The 15,833-nt window shown below is 43.2% G+C and overlaps 1 protein-coding gene across 2 annotated transcripts; it reads left to right on the forward strand.

Moving 5' to 3' along the window:
* The first annotated feature begins 1,169 nt into the window (after positions 1–1,169).
* Fam98a (family with sequence similarity 98, member A) lies at positions 1,170–15,833 on the forward strand. 2 transcript variants are annotated; one of them, NM_001014073.2, is given in 8 exon segments: positions 1,170–1,291; positions 5,107–5,255; positions 8,103–8,237; positions 11,636–11,820; positions 12,806–12,886; positions 13,466–13,582; positions 13,853–14,020; positions 14,105–15,833. In NM_001014073.2, coding segments are annotated over 8 exon segments (1,548 nt in total). In that variant the 5' UTR covers positions 1,170–1,238; the 3' UTR covers positions 14,765–15,833.

Below are 15,833 nucleotides of genomic sequence, written 5' to 3' on the forward strand. Positions count from 1 at the left end.
CAGGTCACTCGTGGGTCAAGAGGGTAGTCACTAGAACAGTAAGTAGGTGCATAACTTTCTCCTAAACAATGTAATGCAAAATAAATAACTAAAATGTACATAACTAAGGATAGGGAATATTTATGAATCAGGTGTGAAAATGCAAACCACAAACTAAAATTTGAGAGCAATTTTAATATCAAATGACTACACAATATAATGGCATGGCAATGTATAGATAAATATAATTTTCTAATTATGCCATCACTTTGAAAAAGGTTTCCTCATTATTCAACAGTTCTTAAGCACATAATCATAACAGAAAGCTACATCTATGCATGGATGGCCAAAAGCAATGACGCTGATCATAATGATGGATGCCTTTAATCTCAGCAATGGGAAGGCAAAAGTAGATGAATCTCTGTGCGTTCACTGCCAGCCCGGTCTACATAGTGAGTTCCAGGCCAGCTATGACTCTATAAGACCTGTATTTTTTTAAAAAAAGGCAACTCAGACAAAAAGTTGACCCACTGTCTAAACTGCATGTATGTAATCAAATATATGTTGTATTTGATATGAAGATATGCCCTTTCCCGTTAAAATAAAATGTTTGGTGTCTGGGGCAGGCTCAGGGAGGAAAAACTTTTCCGAAAAAAACGCCTCAACTTTCTGAGGCATCCATACTGAGGAAAGCCGAGACCTCTCTTATCGTGAAATTCAGAGGCTATACTGAAAAAAAAAAAATCAAATGACATTTTTCAGAAGTTCATTGTTTTTACTCCTGCCCTAGGCCGTGGTTGAGAACGCACAAATTTGGCCTTCTATGGTAGCTCTCAGGTAAAATGAGCACGCGCAGCTTCAACTCTACAGCTGTCACTCTAAAAAGCCAGGCTCGACCTGGCTCCAGCTGCTCCCGCGCCAGCCTCGCCCCATGCTGTGCACATGCGCATTCCAAAAGCTCCGCGCCCCCTGGCTGGGTCTCGGAGCCTAGCTGCCACGCCGCCGGTCTTCCTGCCCTTCTTAGGGCAGCTAGCCTCATTATCTGATAGTGCGCACGCGTCGAACCGGCCATTTTCAGCCGGTGAGGTGGAGCAGTAGGCGGAACCAAACTGCTTGCGCACGCTCAGGGCATGCGCAATGCGGAGACTGAGGCGCCAGCTGTCGACTTGGAAGTTCCGGGGAAGGAGCGCATGCGCGAGTGTACGCGTTGCCGGCGAGAGGGCAGCCTGACGACTCGGAAATTTGAATACCACAGTAGCATGGAGTGTGACCTCATGGAGACTGACATCTTGGAGTCGTTGGAAGATCTAGGGTAAGACCGCGGGGGCATGAGTTTCTGAAAGTCCACTCTGCTAGAGCCCCGGGAACTCCTCGGGCGCTCGGTCGGAGCCACCTGCCTTTCCACGCCGCACCCGACTCCCGCCGTAGCTTCCCGCTGGCCCAGGGACCCCCCCGTGCCACGTCCACACCTACCCCGCGGACTCGGCTCCGACAGCCCTCGTCCTCCCCGATGCACCCTACAGCCCGGCTACCGGCACCGTGTGTCAGTCATGCGTGTCATTGTCTGGGCTCCGATTCTCACCACCCCCACTCCCCAAGCTTTCTCTTCTAGCCTCCCGTCCTCTCACCCTACCCCCACTTAAAGGTTTGCCAAAGTTGTATCTGCTTTCCTACTTGGCCCCAAGATTTCCTACTTCTGTCTTGAGCTTCTGTCCTCCACCCTACTTCTCTCAAAAAAAAAAAAAAAATCTTTGCTCAGTCATCTCTGCATGCACCTAGGCTTCCAAAAGCGCACGCCTGGGCGATGCAGCCGGCTCTCAAGCCCGCTCAGCTGTGCACCTAACCTTTCACCACCTGCTTTGGAAATCGCAGTCAGTGACTTCTGACCCCCAGCACATCCTCGCTGAACTCCCAAGATTCCAGGATCGTCTTCACCCACCAAGAGTCAGCATACTTACATCTTGTCTCTCTTGTGAGAATTACCCAGTCATAGTCTTCAGTGTTTAGAAATTTGGAAATAAGGCTCAGTTATCTCGTTGGGCCACCCAGATCAAGGTGCTCAAACTTGAGAACCTGGAGTCTCTTAGGCTAAAACAAAACAAAACCCGACATGATTAAGTATTTGCCTGTGGTTAACTTCAGGGGAAAATAAGCACAGTTAGCTAGTTTTTGAGGTGGTGCGGCAATAAAACCCTGGCGGTGTAGATCTGACTCACAGAGGTCCTCCTTCCTCTGGCACCTGACTGCTAGGATTAAAGGAGTGAGCTCCCATCCCCTGCTGATAGTTGTACTTTTTTAACTGTAGTCCCTTATCAAAGCTTAATTTTAGGCTTAGGAAATTCCTGAGAGAAACCTTATTTAGGGAAGGATACCTTGAGGTATCCAAAGCTCAACTCATGTGAGTAGCTTGGTGACCTAGTCCGTACGTACTGACCATAAAGGAAGCAAAGTTGCTATCATTGTTAACCTGAGCCACCACGGTCATTTCTTTGAATCACATTTTGTGAGTAACCCAGACTTGGCAACTTAGTTCCTGCAATGGGCCATAAGGAAGTCATATTCTGCAAAATGGATGCTTTTCAACGAGTGTGTAAAGATGATTAGCTAACTCAGTAAACACTTTTAAGGGACACTTGCTCTGTGCCAGTGTGGGGCTTTTCCTTGGGCTATAAGTTCATGTGGAAGCTCTGAGAAGCATACAATGAGAAGCCCTGAGGAAGGTCTCTTCCCTTGAAAAGGCAGTGTTGAAGGAGTGGAACAAGAGGCGAGGGGCATTCTGTGCAGGCGAAGATAACTAACTAGCAGCCATGGGTGAAATGGCTTCCCATTACTGTTCTTTGATCCTAATGATGTTTTCTGGTCTGGCTCACTATAACGAATTATTCCTGCAACAGTTGCCCTCAAATAAATAGTTAGGTTGCATTGTAATATAAACTGGAGTTTTTCTGAAAGTTAAATTAATTTTAACGTAGTGTGGTTTCATTCAAGCATTATTAAAAGTCATCATTAGCTGATTACTGTGTATTTTTAAAGAACTTGCTCCAAAATTACAGTTGAATACTATCTTTTTTCTTTTGGTTTTTCAAGACAGGTCTCTCTGTGTAGCCCTGGCTGTGCTGGAACTAGCTCTGTAGTCCAGGCTGGCCTCGAACTCAGAGATCTATCAGCATCTGCCTCCAGAACAGCAAATGCTATCTTTTATCTCTAACCTAGCACACAGTAGCAGCTACTGTTGACTGAATGTGGAGCACAAGGAGGACTTTCTAAGCCTGGGCCTTTTATTCAAATGTCTCTTCTATCGACCGTGTTTTGTTTTTATGTATACGTGCGTGTTTGTCAGTGTGTACCATGCGTATGCTTGATACCTCAGGAGGCCAGAAGCAGAAGCCAGATCCCCTATACTAGAGTTATATGAAGTTGTCAGCTGACCAATGTGGATGCTGGGAACTGAACCCTGCTGGCCCTCTACAAAAGCAGCAAGTGTCCTCACCTGCTGAGCCATTCCTCCAACTCGTCCCCTCTGGCCATCCCTTTTTTTTTTTTTTTTTTAAGATTTATTTATTCTATGTATATGAGTACACTGTAGCTGTCTTCAGACACACCAGAAGAGGGCACTGGATCCCATTACAGATGGTTGTGAGTAACCACTGAGCCAGCTCTCCAACCCCCACCCCCCTTTTATCTAGTTGCAGGATGATGTATGATTTTTTGTGAGTGTGAAAGATTTCTTTCTAATCCATTTCATAGTAAACATAGGCATATTTAAAAGAATCTCAAAGGATCCAGACCCCTGAATATCATGTTAAGTATTTTTAATGTATGTCCTTGATGACAATATTTTTATTTAATATTTCACTTAAAAGAATATAATCTTAACTAAGCTGCTCTGTGTTTGTTTGTTTGTTTTATACTGGGCACAGTAGCGCATTCTTTGATGCCAGGGGGAAGAAGCAGGCAGATTTCCATGAGTTTGAGGCCAATCTGATCTACATATTAAGTTCTAAGACAGCCAGGATTATATAGAGAGATTGTTGTCTTTAAAAAAACACTACACTTATTTATGTGTGTACTTGTTGAAGTCAGAGACAGTTTGCAGTTGATTTTCTTCTTGTATGGTGTGGTCAAGCCTTGGCGGCCAGCACCTGCTGAGCCATCTCACAAGCCCAACAATGTATAATCGAAGAGTGCGTGATTGCGTCTTTGATTGATTCATTAAGACAGATCTTGCTAAGTTTCCTGGGTTGGCCTCAAACTCTTGATTTCCCTGCTTCAGACTCTTGAGTAGTTGGTATTATATTAATGCCAGAACACCCTGTTCTGATTACTCTTAAATTCTTATGCCTGGGCAGCATGAGACCCTGTCTTAAGGGGGGAAAAAAAAGTTCAAAAGACATATTTATAAAATAAATGATTACTTGGAAAGGTTCCTAAGCAAATCTCCAGAATAAAATCTAATTAATTATGGTAAGAGAGTAAACTGCCAAGAAGCTTTCAGTGAGTGTGTAAAAGTTGACTGTGTTCATTGCATTCATAGATATGGTGGGGTTTCTACATTGAGTTTTAGGGGGTTTGTTTTGAAGGGGACACTGTTTAAGACAGTGTCTCCTGTATCTTAGGCTGGCTTTGAACTCTTCGCAAACGACCTTGAACGATTGATCCTCATGCCTCCAGCTCTCCAGTGCTAAGATTACTAGTGAGTGCCACTACGCTCAATTTATAAAGTGTTGGGATCTAAACCATGTCTGCTAGGCCAGCACTCTCCCGCCCAAGCTGCATCCCCAGCCCTCACGTGTTCCAAAGGTTTGAGTTGCAGTCATCATTTGGTTGGTGACTTTGTTGTTTTGTTCTGAGGACCTCACTGTGTGGATGTCACTGTTGCTGTAGGCAAAGGTTCTTCTCTGTTTCCCAAGGGCTGAGATTAAGGATTGTTCCATCATGTCCAGCTTGACTTTTTCTTCATTTAAAACTTTTTAAAGATTTTTTTTCATGTCTATAAGTATTTGCCTGTATGTACATATGTGTACCACATGCATATTGTTTCTTTGCATAAGCAACAAGCAGATGTGTTTTACCTGCAACATACTGCACGTTGATTTTTCCTCTGAAATGCACTTTCTTCGTCACCAGTTACAAGGGCCCATTGTTGGATGATGGTGCACTGTTGCAGGCCGTCTCTGCTGGAGCCGCTTCCCCTGAGTTTACCAAACTCTGTGCTTGGCTGGTGTCTGAATTAAGAGTCCTCTGTAAACTAGAAGAAAATGTGCAGGCAACTAACAGTGAGTAATTCTTCTCTTTTTAAACGTAGAGTCGGGCATTGTGAACAGACATTATTACTGTTAGAGCTAAAGTTTTAAAAGTTTTGTTAACTGGAAAGAAACATGTCAAGCCCTGGGCTCCCTAGCACACACACATACACACCACACACACACACACACACACACACACACACACACACACACACACACAGAGTGATTTTGATGTTGTTGCTGTTTTCAAGATAATTCTAAATATAAGGCTACAACAGTAAAAATCTATGCAGAGACTGAAAAGATCCTTTTACTGAAACAGAAAACTATAGAGTACATATATAAATATATGTGCTTGCCTTTGTTTTGTTTGTTTTTAACAGGGTTTACCATGTAGCACAGCTTGGTCTTGAACTCACGATCTTTCGGCCTCAACCTGATGACTGCTGGGATTATAGGCTTGACCCACGCTGTCTGTATTTTGTGAAACTTGAATTGTGAAATCCTGGATTGGTGTCTACTAGAATTTAGGATGTTCTTCTTTTAGGTCTACCAGATTCCAGGTCTGTGTGCAGTATGCCATGTGTGCATTGTAACTATACTGTGCTTGGGAAGAATGGGGACACTCCGTTAGACCACTGTCATATCACTGGAACCCACCATTGTAACCAGGTGCAGCACCCCTGATTGTAGAGTTGAGAGCACCAGTTTTCTTGTTTGCCTGTTTTCTTGGCATTTATCACTAGTTTGTTGACTCTGAATGAGCTTGGAACCTGACACTCCACCTTCAACTTCTTCCTGTCATAGGTAAAGTTCTAATGGATAGGAAGTAAGACTGTCTGCCTGTTAGTGTACCCCTGGGACAGTGTAATCCCATTTTGAAGAGCTCACTCTCACTTGCTGATGTACATTTTATTTCTTGGTATGTTTGAGACCCAGGGAATTGTGTAACTCAGACATGTCTCTCAGAGTGCAGGCCGGTTTGAGGTAATTTTGCATCAGCCTCCTAAGTGCTGGACTTTCCACACCTGGCCCATTAGTATATTTAATATGTGCAGGTTGGCCGTGTTGTTTAGCCCATGTTTGACTAATTCAATTAACAAGATCTAGTGTCATAATAATAATGGTAGCATATGTTTATTACACGCCTTGTGTTCTCAGCAGTACTGGTCAACTCATTTAGACCTCAGGGCAGTTCTATGAGTTAGCTTTTATTACTCTTATGCAGTCAGTGACAAAAGGACAAAGAAATTAGGTACATTGCCTGGGGTCATATAATCAGGCTTCAACCACAAAGCATCAGGAGACACTGGGGAGCAGTGCTTTTAACCACTTTGGCAGTTTGCCACTTACTGTGTCTGATTTGTAAAAACCTTTAAGATGCTGTTTGGATACTGTTACTGTTTTTAACAGAACACATAAAACAGGTTAAGAGTGGTTGCTCTGCTTGTATAGAGGGAGGGAAGGGTTAGCACAGCTCTTCCTCATCTCCAGCTTTTAGTAAGAGCCTTGTGGATCTCTGGGATGCTTCGGTCATAGCTGATAAACTCTGATGGTGCCCCCTCTTCTCTCACCTCCTCATCTTCCAGCTGCCTCTAATGGAGCTCTGTGGACCTTTAGGGTTGACAAGCACAGTTTGATAAACACATGAGGAAAAAATGGACTTGGGACTTGAAAATGACTCTAAGGCTTATTAATTTCTATCCATCTGCAATATTGAGAAGAGAGCAGTCAAAATAGTGAAGATGACACCCATCCCCCACTTACCCATTAAACCTCAAAAAAATTTTTTTCTTTTTTTTCGGAGCTGGGAACTGAACCCAGGGCCTTGCGCTTGCTAAGCAAGCACTCTATCACTGAGCTAAATCCCCAACCCCTCAAAATTTTTTTATATATATTTATTTTTATTTTGTGTACATTGGTGATTTGATTGCATGAATATCTGTGTGAGGGTTTTGGATCCCCTGGAACAGGAGTTACAGATGGTTGTGAGCTGCCATGTGGGTGCTAGGAATTGAACTCAGGTCCTCTGGAAGACCAGCCAGTTCTCTTAACTGCTGAACCATCTCTCCAATCTCCTTTTTTTTTTTTTTTTCCCATGTTATGAAATACAGAGCTGTAAGTCATGTTTGCTGCCTTCTGGTTTCAATTAACTGAGAATATGAAGTACAAGTGAAAACAACTGCTGATTGCACAGTAATTGAACCCTTGCTTTTGTGGTTCACAGGAGGAAGAAATCAATGAGCGCAAGAGTATTAGGGAGGCCTCGTGGAGAAGCGCAGAGGGCTTGGATGGATGAGGGAGATTCACTAGTAAAGAAGGGCACAGTCACCCTGTCAGTCATAGCTTAAATAAAGGCTCAAAAGTAACTGTGAGCTGGGCTTCCCTGGGACACTGAGGAAAACGGCGTGGCTTAGTAGAGCCAGTGTTTGTGGGATTGGCACAGACGGTTGTGACTGGATGCACTGGAAAAGGCAGACACGAACAGTCAGAGTCCTTGACGGCAGGTGGGGGAACCGCTGAGGTATACAGTTAGAGCCATTGAAAATGCTCAGGTAGAGCTGGTGAGCTGTAGCTCAGCAGGAAAAGCAGTTGGCATGCAACCCTGGTGACCTGCGTTTGGTCCCTGCAGCCCACCGTAAAGGTTGGAGGAGAGAAGCAGCTCCACAGTCCTTCTGACTTGCGCACACTTACACACACACAGAATAATAACTAACAGCTTGACTGTCAAGTAAGGGGCGAGCCCAATGCACACTATAAAAGGGTTTTGTGGTGGTGTGAGAAAGGATAGATTAGGAGAAGAGCTGAGACAGGAAAAGCCTAGTGGGGATTCCATTTTGAGACTAATGCTGCCAAAATTATTTTAATCCTCCCAAGGTCCAAGTGAAGCTGAAGAATTCCAGCTTGAGGTGAGTGGGCTACTTGGGGAGATGAACTGCCCATATCCTTGTCTGACATCTGGGGATGTGACCAAGCGCCTTCTTGTTCAGAAGAACTGCCTCCTTTTGCTCAGTAAGTTCATGGCAACTAGAATGTAGCTATTTTGTCTCTTTTCCATAAGTATTATGTGTGTTGTTGTTGTTGTTGTTGTTGTTGTTGTTGTTGCATTTTGCTTGTTGTGACTTTAATTCAAACCCTGTCCTTTTTAAAAGAAGACTTAGCTACATTTCCAGCTAAGAGCTAGTGGAGGCATGTACACCAGTGGCGCTCTGGTTGGATAACTGACCTCTCCCAGCCTCTGCTTTGGCACTCCTCTAGCTGCTGCACCTCTCCCTTGCTGGCCAGTGGAGATGCTGGAGTTTCATGCCAGTGTGCCACCCTAAACATGCATTCTAGATGGAAAGCACACATTTAGTAGATGCAAGCCTGTGGAGACAAGGAAGTGTTAGGCAAGAAGCAGTGCTCGCATGATGGTGATGTAAAGGTGTTTTGTTTACTGGGGTTTCTTTGAATTTGTTTCTGAGTATACATGGTCAGCACTTAAATGGCTCCTCTACCACTGATCATTGTGGAACATCTTTTTTTTTTTTTTTTTTTTTTTTTTTTTATGAAAAGTTCTTTCCTTCCTGTCTTTTAAAAAGATATACAGTCAATAGACTCATACATTGTATTGCGTTATATAAACTTCCCAGTAAGCTCCAGCAGTAATGTCAACTCAGAACCTTCGCATTCTGAAAGTGAGCTAGATTCAGCTTTGGTTAACTGAACGTCCTATGACAATCATAGTCCAGAAAGTTTGTTTGTATTTATAGCTGTACTGTGGAGTCTCAAAATATTCAAACCACAGTTTTGAAGGTTTTATGTTGGGTCTGTTGTTGTTGTTTGTTTGTTTTTGTTTTTGAGAAAATGTACTGTAGGTATTATATTTAAAACTAAAAACTATTGCAGTGACTTAACATCCCCTTTGTCTGGTATTTGCTGCAGGGTCAGGATATGCATGCAGGGTCAGGACTTGCATGCTGTAAACACTGAATTCATGCCTAGCTTTTATATATTTATTCGGTCTCCTTCAGATTGTGACTGGCACAGTAGCACAGGTCTAAGTGACTCTTCTCTGTAGTATCGCTTATCCTGATTAGTTGTGCTTGTCACTTACATTCTCTACATAGGGAGATAACACCCACTGTGCAGAATGCTTGGAAGTAACTCCAGAAAGCTGAGTCTTCCATAGAACTCAGCCTTCTTCCTACTGACATCTAAGAAACCACAATGACTGTAAATCTTTATAAAGTGCTTTTAACTCCTCGCTAGTTCTTAAGCAGACTCTACTGACTAATTTTGGAATTGGGGTCATAATTATAAACTTTATTTTTAAGAGCTGATCCCTAAAGAGCTTATCAAGAGTGCACAACCACATGCCCCTCCTGTAAATAAGTGAAGTGTGAAGCGGCTGAAGGTTGCTCTCCTTTTACATCCTTCACAAGGCACACTGGTCCCGTTCCTTGTCCTTGTCACTGCAGCCAACACTGCTGTCAGTGTATAACCTCTTTCCTTGTAGCATTTCAGACACGTGCTCATTGGTGCTCCGTGTTACTTTCTACTGTGCCCAGTGTCAGTTTTGTCGCATCGCGATGCCAGGATTGTCCTCCTCCCAGCACCCTGCTGCCCTGATCTGAGTTGTTTAGCACATGGTACTTAGGAGGAATTAAGTGAACCTCATTGGAACTGCCAGAATAGAGTATAGTCTTTAGGTTTAGGGACTCTGGGCTGTTCACTGGCCTTCTCTGGTTCTCGTTTTATATTCATAGCTAGGTTAAGTTTGAGCTCCTAGATGAAGGGGAAGACATTTTGATTCTCGAGTAGATTGTCAGTAAAGTCATCTTTGATTTGGGGGTTTATAGTATTCCCACAGTGCCTTTCTAGTGCTGTGACTGTGTCAGTTGCTTTAGTTTTAGTCATGTGATGGTATTAGTTAGTTTCCGGAATGACGGACTATCTCATCCCAAATTTAGACAACCAGTATATTAAATCATATGTTATATGATTTTCCAGAACAAGGGTTGGCAAACTTTATTAAAGGGCCAGACACTGAATAGCCCCAGCTAGGCATACTATGAGGTCTCAGTGGCAACTACCAACCTCCTGGGTCTCTACAGAAACACAGTCAGCGATGTATGAAAGCAAGTGTCAGGACACTGGTAAAAACCTGTTTACAACGGCATCAGTTACGTTCATAACCACAGAGTTTGCTTTTTCATTGTCTTAACACCCAAGTATAGCTTACTGCATGGAGCATGCTAAGATTCACTAAAGCCACGTGGAATGTCCTCTGCAGACACTCGGCTGTATTTATTAGTTTAGAATAGGAGTTGACGGCGTCTAAGAAATGATTTAGCAAAATCATGACCCCCTTGGCGTCCGTCTGAGGACAGCAACGGGCATATTTAGGCTGACCACGCTTTGCTGATTCTGATAGGACTGAAAAGCCTAGAAAACACCTCCCTAAAGAGCAGAAGCAGACTTTGCTGAATGCTTGGAAACCCTACGGCGTAGACAGAAGTGTCTTTGAGACAGCTATAGGAATGTCAGTTACTAGTTAGGCTTCTGCTGAATTACGTGAGATGTGGCCCTCATGTATAATCAGCTAAAACAGTTCACAAGGGAACATTGAGCACAAAGGGAATGCTAACAAAAGGAGCCAGCCCAAGGGATGGCTCCAGGGGTACAGGTTCTTCCCACCAAGACTGACTGACATAGGAGTTCAAACTGCCAACCCCCATAGTTAAGAGAACTATGCAAAGTGTCCTCTGAACTCCATCCATGTGCTGTGGTATGCACACATGAATGCATACACACATGAAAAGATACTGAAAAGCAGAAATGGTTTGAAAGCTTTGTTGTTTTGGTGGGGAAGAAGGTGAGTAATGTGGAGAGGGAGGGCATTTGGGAAGGGCCAACGAGACAGCCCCTAGCAGGTGAGTAAGGCCACTGGAGAAATGAGAGGAGACCCTTAGAAAGCCCAGCATCTTTACACTTAGGATAGTCCTGACCAGTTCTAGACAGACTGATCATGAGAGAGATAGGGACAGTTTTGTCATTGTGCCTGCATCTTCAAAGTGGAAATTGGCCATTTTTCACCTTGTGCAAAATTTTTAACAGATGCCAACCCCTGTTCTAGAGGTAGCATGATGAAATGCAAGAATCTAGATCTTTAGGCGTAAGCAGCCTTGGTCTCCAGTTTCAAACTATTGCCTGATGTTGATTAACCTGTAAACAGTCCGTGAATACCTGAGTTACATAAGCAGTGTAATGTTACACGTTGTTAGCAGGTAACAGTGGTTTTCATCTCTTGTTCTGTCCATTCTTGCAGCTTTAAAAGTTACGTATCAGTAGCTCATAGCGTTGTGACTCCAGACTGATGGCTATTAACTGTAGTATCTTATTTTGAAATCTTATTTTGTTTACTTCAGCATACCTCATCTCAGAACTAGAAGCTGCCAGAATGCTCTGTGTGAATGCTCCTCCAAAAAAAGCTCAAGAAGGAGGCGGTAGTGAGGTCTTTCAAGAGTTGAAAGGCATATGTATTGCTCTAGGAATGTCCAAACCTCCAGCCAATATAACTATGTTCCAATTCTTCAGCGGGATTGAGAAAAAAGTAAGCCCTTTAGTACCGATCGTAGCGTATTAAAGGCATAGTCCTACGTTTGCTTGAAATGAAACATTTACTCTATTTCTCTTAATGGGAACCTAATTTACATATTAATAAGGAATGTTAATAAATGAGTTTTGGGTTTTAAATCCTAGATACCTTAAAGAGAAATTAATATTTTAGTGGGCTTTTGGTTTTGTTATTTTTAAACATTGACATGTTCTTTTTAAAAAATGAAACTTTATACTTTGGTTCAGAAGCTAAAGTAAGTTAGATATATGTAAAAATAACTAAGATTCTTAAGTCCTTTATAAAATGATTGAACTTTGAGGCGATTTTTATAGCGTTTGTCATTATTACTATGCTTCCCCCTACCGACTGGACAGAAAAGGACATTAATAAGTTCCGTTTTCTAATCCAGTTGCTTTGGGTCTGTGTGTTTCCTAGCAAACTCAATTTGCTGACTACTAACATAGTGTGTGAAAATAGAATCACTTTTATGTCACACATTATCAGCAGAATACTGATTTATATATATGTGTGTGTATATGCATGTAAATGATTAGGAACAAGCCATTTTAATTTAAAAATGGATGAGTAAAAGCAAGTGGTATTTGTCGTATAAAGTTACTTCCTGTCTGAATATCTGCTGGCCTCATTTTCACCGTGGGGTGAACGCTGTGGGGCACAAGAGTGCATCTGTAGTCCGTATTCTGTGTTCATTCATCATTCAGCTGATGCTCAGTCAGGGCCCCTGGTGTCAGGCACTGTTCGGGTCCAGGGAGGATCCATGCTTCTCTAGTCACGGAGGAGTGGGACAAGCCAGTGTCTATCTCATGGGTCATTACATTTATGTTTCAAAACTGCCTCTCCCATTGCTTCTGTCAGGATTCTTCTTTTGATGGCAAGATATGATGGGAATTGGGTAATGAGGAAGATGCATAGTACTTTTAGATTTTTTTTTTATTCATTTATTTGTTTTTTGTGTCAGTTAAAGGAAACATTAGCAAAAGTTCCACCTAATCATGTGGGAAAGCCGCTATTGAAGAAGTCGATGGGACCGGCCCACTGGGTGAGTCTTGAACCTCCTGAGTCAACTTCCTCCGGAACCTTCCTTTATGTCAGCACTCATAGCCCAGGTTGGCCTCAAATTGGTGGCTATCCTCTTGCCTCAGCCTTCCAAGTTCTGTGATTTCACCTGATTTAAATTATATTTTCTGATATGTAATTTGCTAATGGACATCCTTGAAATATTTTGACAAACCTCCAGATTTATGAAGAACAAATTTTATTTGTGTGTGATTTGAAGCACTTATCTCATAATTTGTAAATATTTCATGCACTTATTAAATGAAGTTTGGTATGAGAGAGGCGCCTTTTTCTACTGGCCAGATGGATCCAAACCTGCTTGAGCTGAACCAGTGTGACACAGTGAATTATGGGAAAACTAACCAAGAATTCTCAAGTTACCTCTATTATTGTTTGAGACTAAACTTTTCTATCCTGTCACTTCACTAACCATTCACATATTAGCCAGTGGGAAGGGCCGTGTGGGGAATGCTGGGGAGTCACTTGTGAAGGCATCAGTTCTTCTTTAAGGGGTCCAGGCACATGGCATAGATCCTAACTGGTTGCTTAAATTGTGCTTTAGGAAAAGATAGAAGCCATTAACCAAGCCATAGCCAATGAATATGAAGTTCGGAGGAAGCTGCTAATCAAACGTTTGGATGTCACTGTCCAGTCCTTTGGCTGGTCTGACAGAGCTAAGGTAAGCTGAAGGAATTGTTTATAGACACCGTCCCTAAACTCCTGAAAGGAGAACTTCCAGGTGACCCAGCCCCGCCTGCCCTCACTGCCTGCTCTTTCAACAAGTTGGAATTCTTAAGTACGAGAAACAATACAGAGTCTAAAATGATTTCCTACCATCTGGAACCCAGTAAACTCCTCCTCAGATCTTTAATCTTTTTAGTTGTAGTGTTTGTTTTCTGTGCCCCATCTAAATTTTAACATTTGTCTTTGTACACTTTTGTTTCAACAGAGTCAAACAGAAAAATTAGCTAAGGTTTACCAGCCAAAGCGTTCAGTCTTGTCTCCCAAAGGTAATATTTCCATTGCTCATCTTTTGGCCGCCAGACAAGACTTGTCAAAGATTTTAAGGACAAGCAGTGGGTCCATAAGAGAAAAGACTGCCTGTGCCATTAATAAGGTGACTAGAGTACTTTTGATTTCCTTTCCAGTACGTTGTCTGTCCGTAAAATGAGACGCTTACGTTGTCTTTCTTACCCCATAGGTGCTGATGGGCAGGGTGCCTGACAGAGGTGGCAGACCTAATGAAATTGAGCCTCCGCCCCCAGAGATGCCACCGTGGCAGAAGAGACAAGATGGCCCCCAGCAGCAAGCAGGAGGCCGAGGCGGAGGGAGAGGTGGTTATGAACATTCCTCATATGGAGGACGAGGAGGTCATGAACAAGGAGGGCGAGGTGGACGTGGTGGCTATGACCACGGTGGCCGAGGGGGAGGAAGAGGAAATAAGCACCAAGGAGGCTGGACAGACGGAGGTAGTGCAAGTGGAGGTGGCTACCAGGATGGCGGTTATCGAGATCCGGGCTTCCAGCCTGGTGGCTATCATGGTGGCCACAGCAGTGGCTACCAAGGTGGTGGCTATGGTGGTTTCCAAACATCTTCATATACAGGAAGTGGATACCAGGGTGGTGGCTACCAGCAGGACAATAGATACCAAGATGGCGGGCACCATGGCGAACGAGGCAGTGGTCGTGGGGGCAGAGGTGGTCGAGGAGGTCGGGGAGGACGTGGAAGCCAGGGAGGAGGCTGGGGAGGAAGAGGGAGCCAGACTTATCACCAAGGGGGCCAGTTTGAACAGCACTTCCAACATGGAGGCTATCAGTATAGTCATTCTGGATTTGGACAAGGAAGACATTATACTAGTTGAGGCTACAGACACATTTTGCTAGAGCTCAAGTAATAGAAACTTAGTTTCAGAATCTGAATCCAACATCTATTTCGAATGAATGTAAGACCACAGGTGGCAGGCATACTTCTGCTTAGGATAACCATTTGCCGGTCTTCATTCAGTTCTTTCTCTCTTTTTATTACTAAACAGTTTTACATAACACTGTTTATTTAAGAAGCATATCTCGTCTTTCTATGAAAAACAAATCTTAAAGGCAATTTCAGTTGCCTTTAATTGACCAGTAGACTAATCCAGTTGAAACATACATGCTTTTTTGAAGAAATTACTTGAATAAAATAGTTTTCACATTTTCAATATGCAAGTTTTAAAAATGAGGATTTGCCTAGACTTTTTTTATATTTACTGCTGGGAAACCTTCCTCATTAACAACCCATGTGTGTTTTCGTAAACTATTCTCCCAGCATAGCTCTGCCCTGATTGGCATTTTGTCCAGAGAAATTTCGTCACCTTTCTTTCTGGTAGACCTGTTGGGTTGGTTCCTATTACGTGAGCTCTTTTGCAGATAGCACATTCAGTAGCCTTATCCTGTGGGTGGAATACTATACCATATGCTCCTCCAAAATCCACGAACACGGCCAAATCCATGAACACGACAAAAGCAAACTAAGTTGTGAACCGTAGTACCTGTAGGCACTTAGTTAAGTATAGCAACTCAAACAGACCTGCATCCATCCAAGACAAAAGTCCCTCCTTCAACCTTGTTTTTACTTGAAATTCGCTAGAAGAAAGGGTGAGCAGACATGTGTTTTATGCACTAGTTACAAATACAAGTTGGCTTGCTTTACACAAGAGACCCTTCTTGTGACGGAAGTGCACTACGAAGTGAGATCGAGTCCTGCTCAGTGCAGGAGGCCCTTCATTATTGCTGCAGAAGACAGAAGCCTGGCTGAGTCACCCTCCACGTCTATACTGAAGTCACTCGATGCTTCTGCCGGGTTTTTGTACATGTAAACACTGTCAAGCTGTGAAAGAAAGTAGCTGGAGGTGTGTTTGTGTGAGAGGTGAGCAATAAAGTACCTGTACATTC

This window comes from Rattus norvegicus, chromosome 6 (assembly GCF_021556685.1).
Source record: "Rattus norvegicus strain SHRSP/BbbUtx chromosome 6, alternate assembly SHRSP_T2T, whole genome shotgun sequence".
NCBI classification, from domain to species: domain Eukaryota; kingdom Metazoa; phylum Chordata; class Mammalia; order Rodentia; family Muridae; genus Rattus; species Rattus norvegicus.

What these genes read in the sequence shown, in the direction of transcription:
- Fam98a (XM_087553050.1), top strand. An exon ending in GCTGGTCTGACAGAGCTAAG is followed by an intron (nt 13,583 to 13,852) that starts GTAAGCTGAAGG and finishes TTGTTTCAACAG; the next exon opens with AGTCAAACAGAAAAATTAGC. An exon ending in CTGCCTGTGCCATTAATAAG is followed by an intron (nt 14,021 to 14,104) that starts GTGACTAGAGTA and finishes CTTACCCCATAG; the next exon opens with GTGCTGATGGGCAGGGTGCC.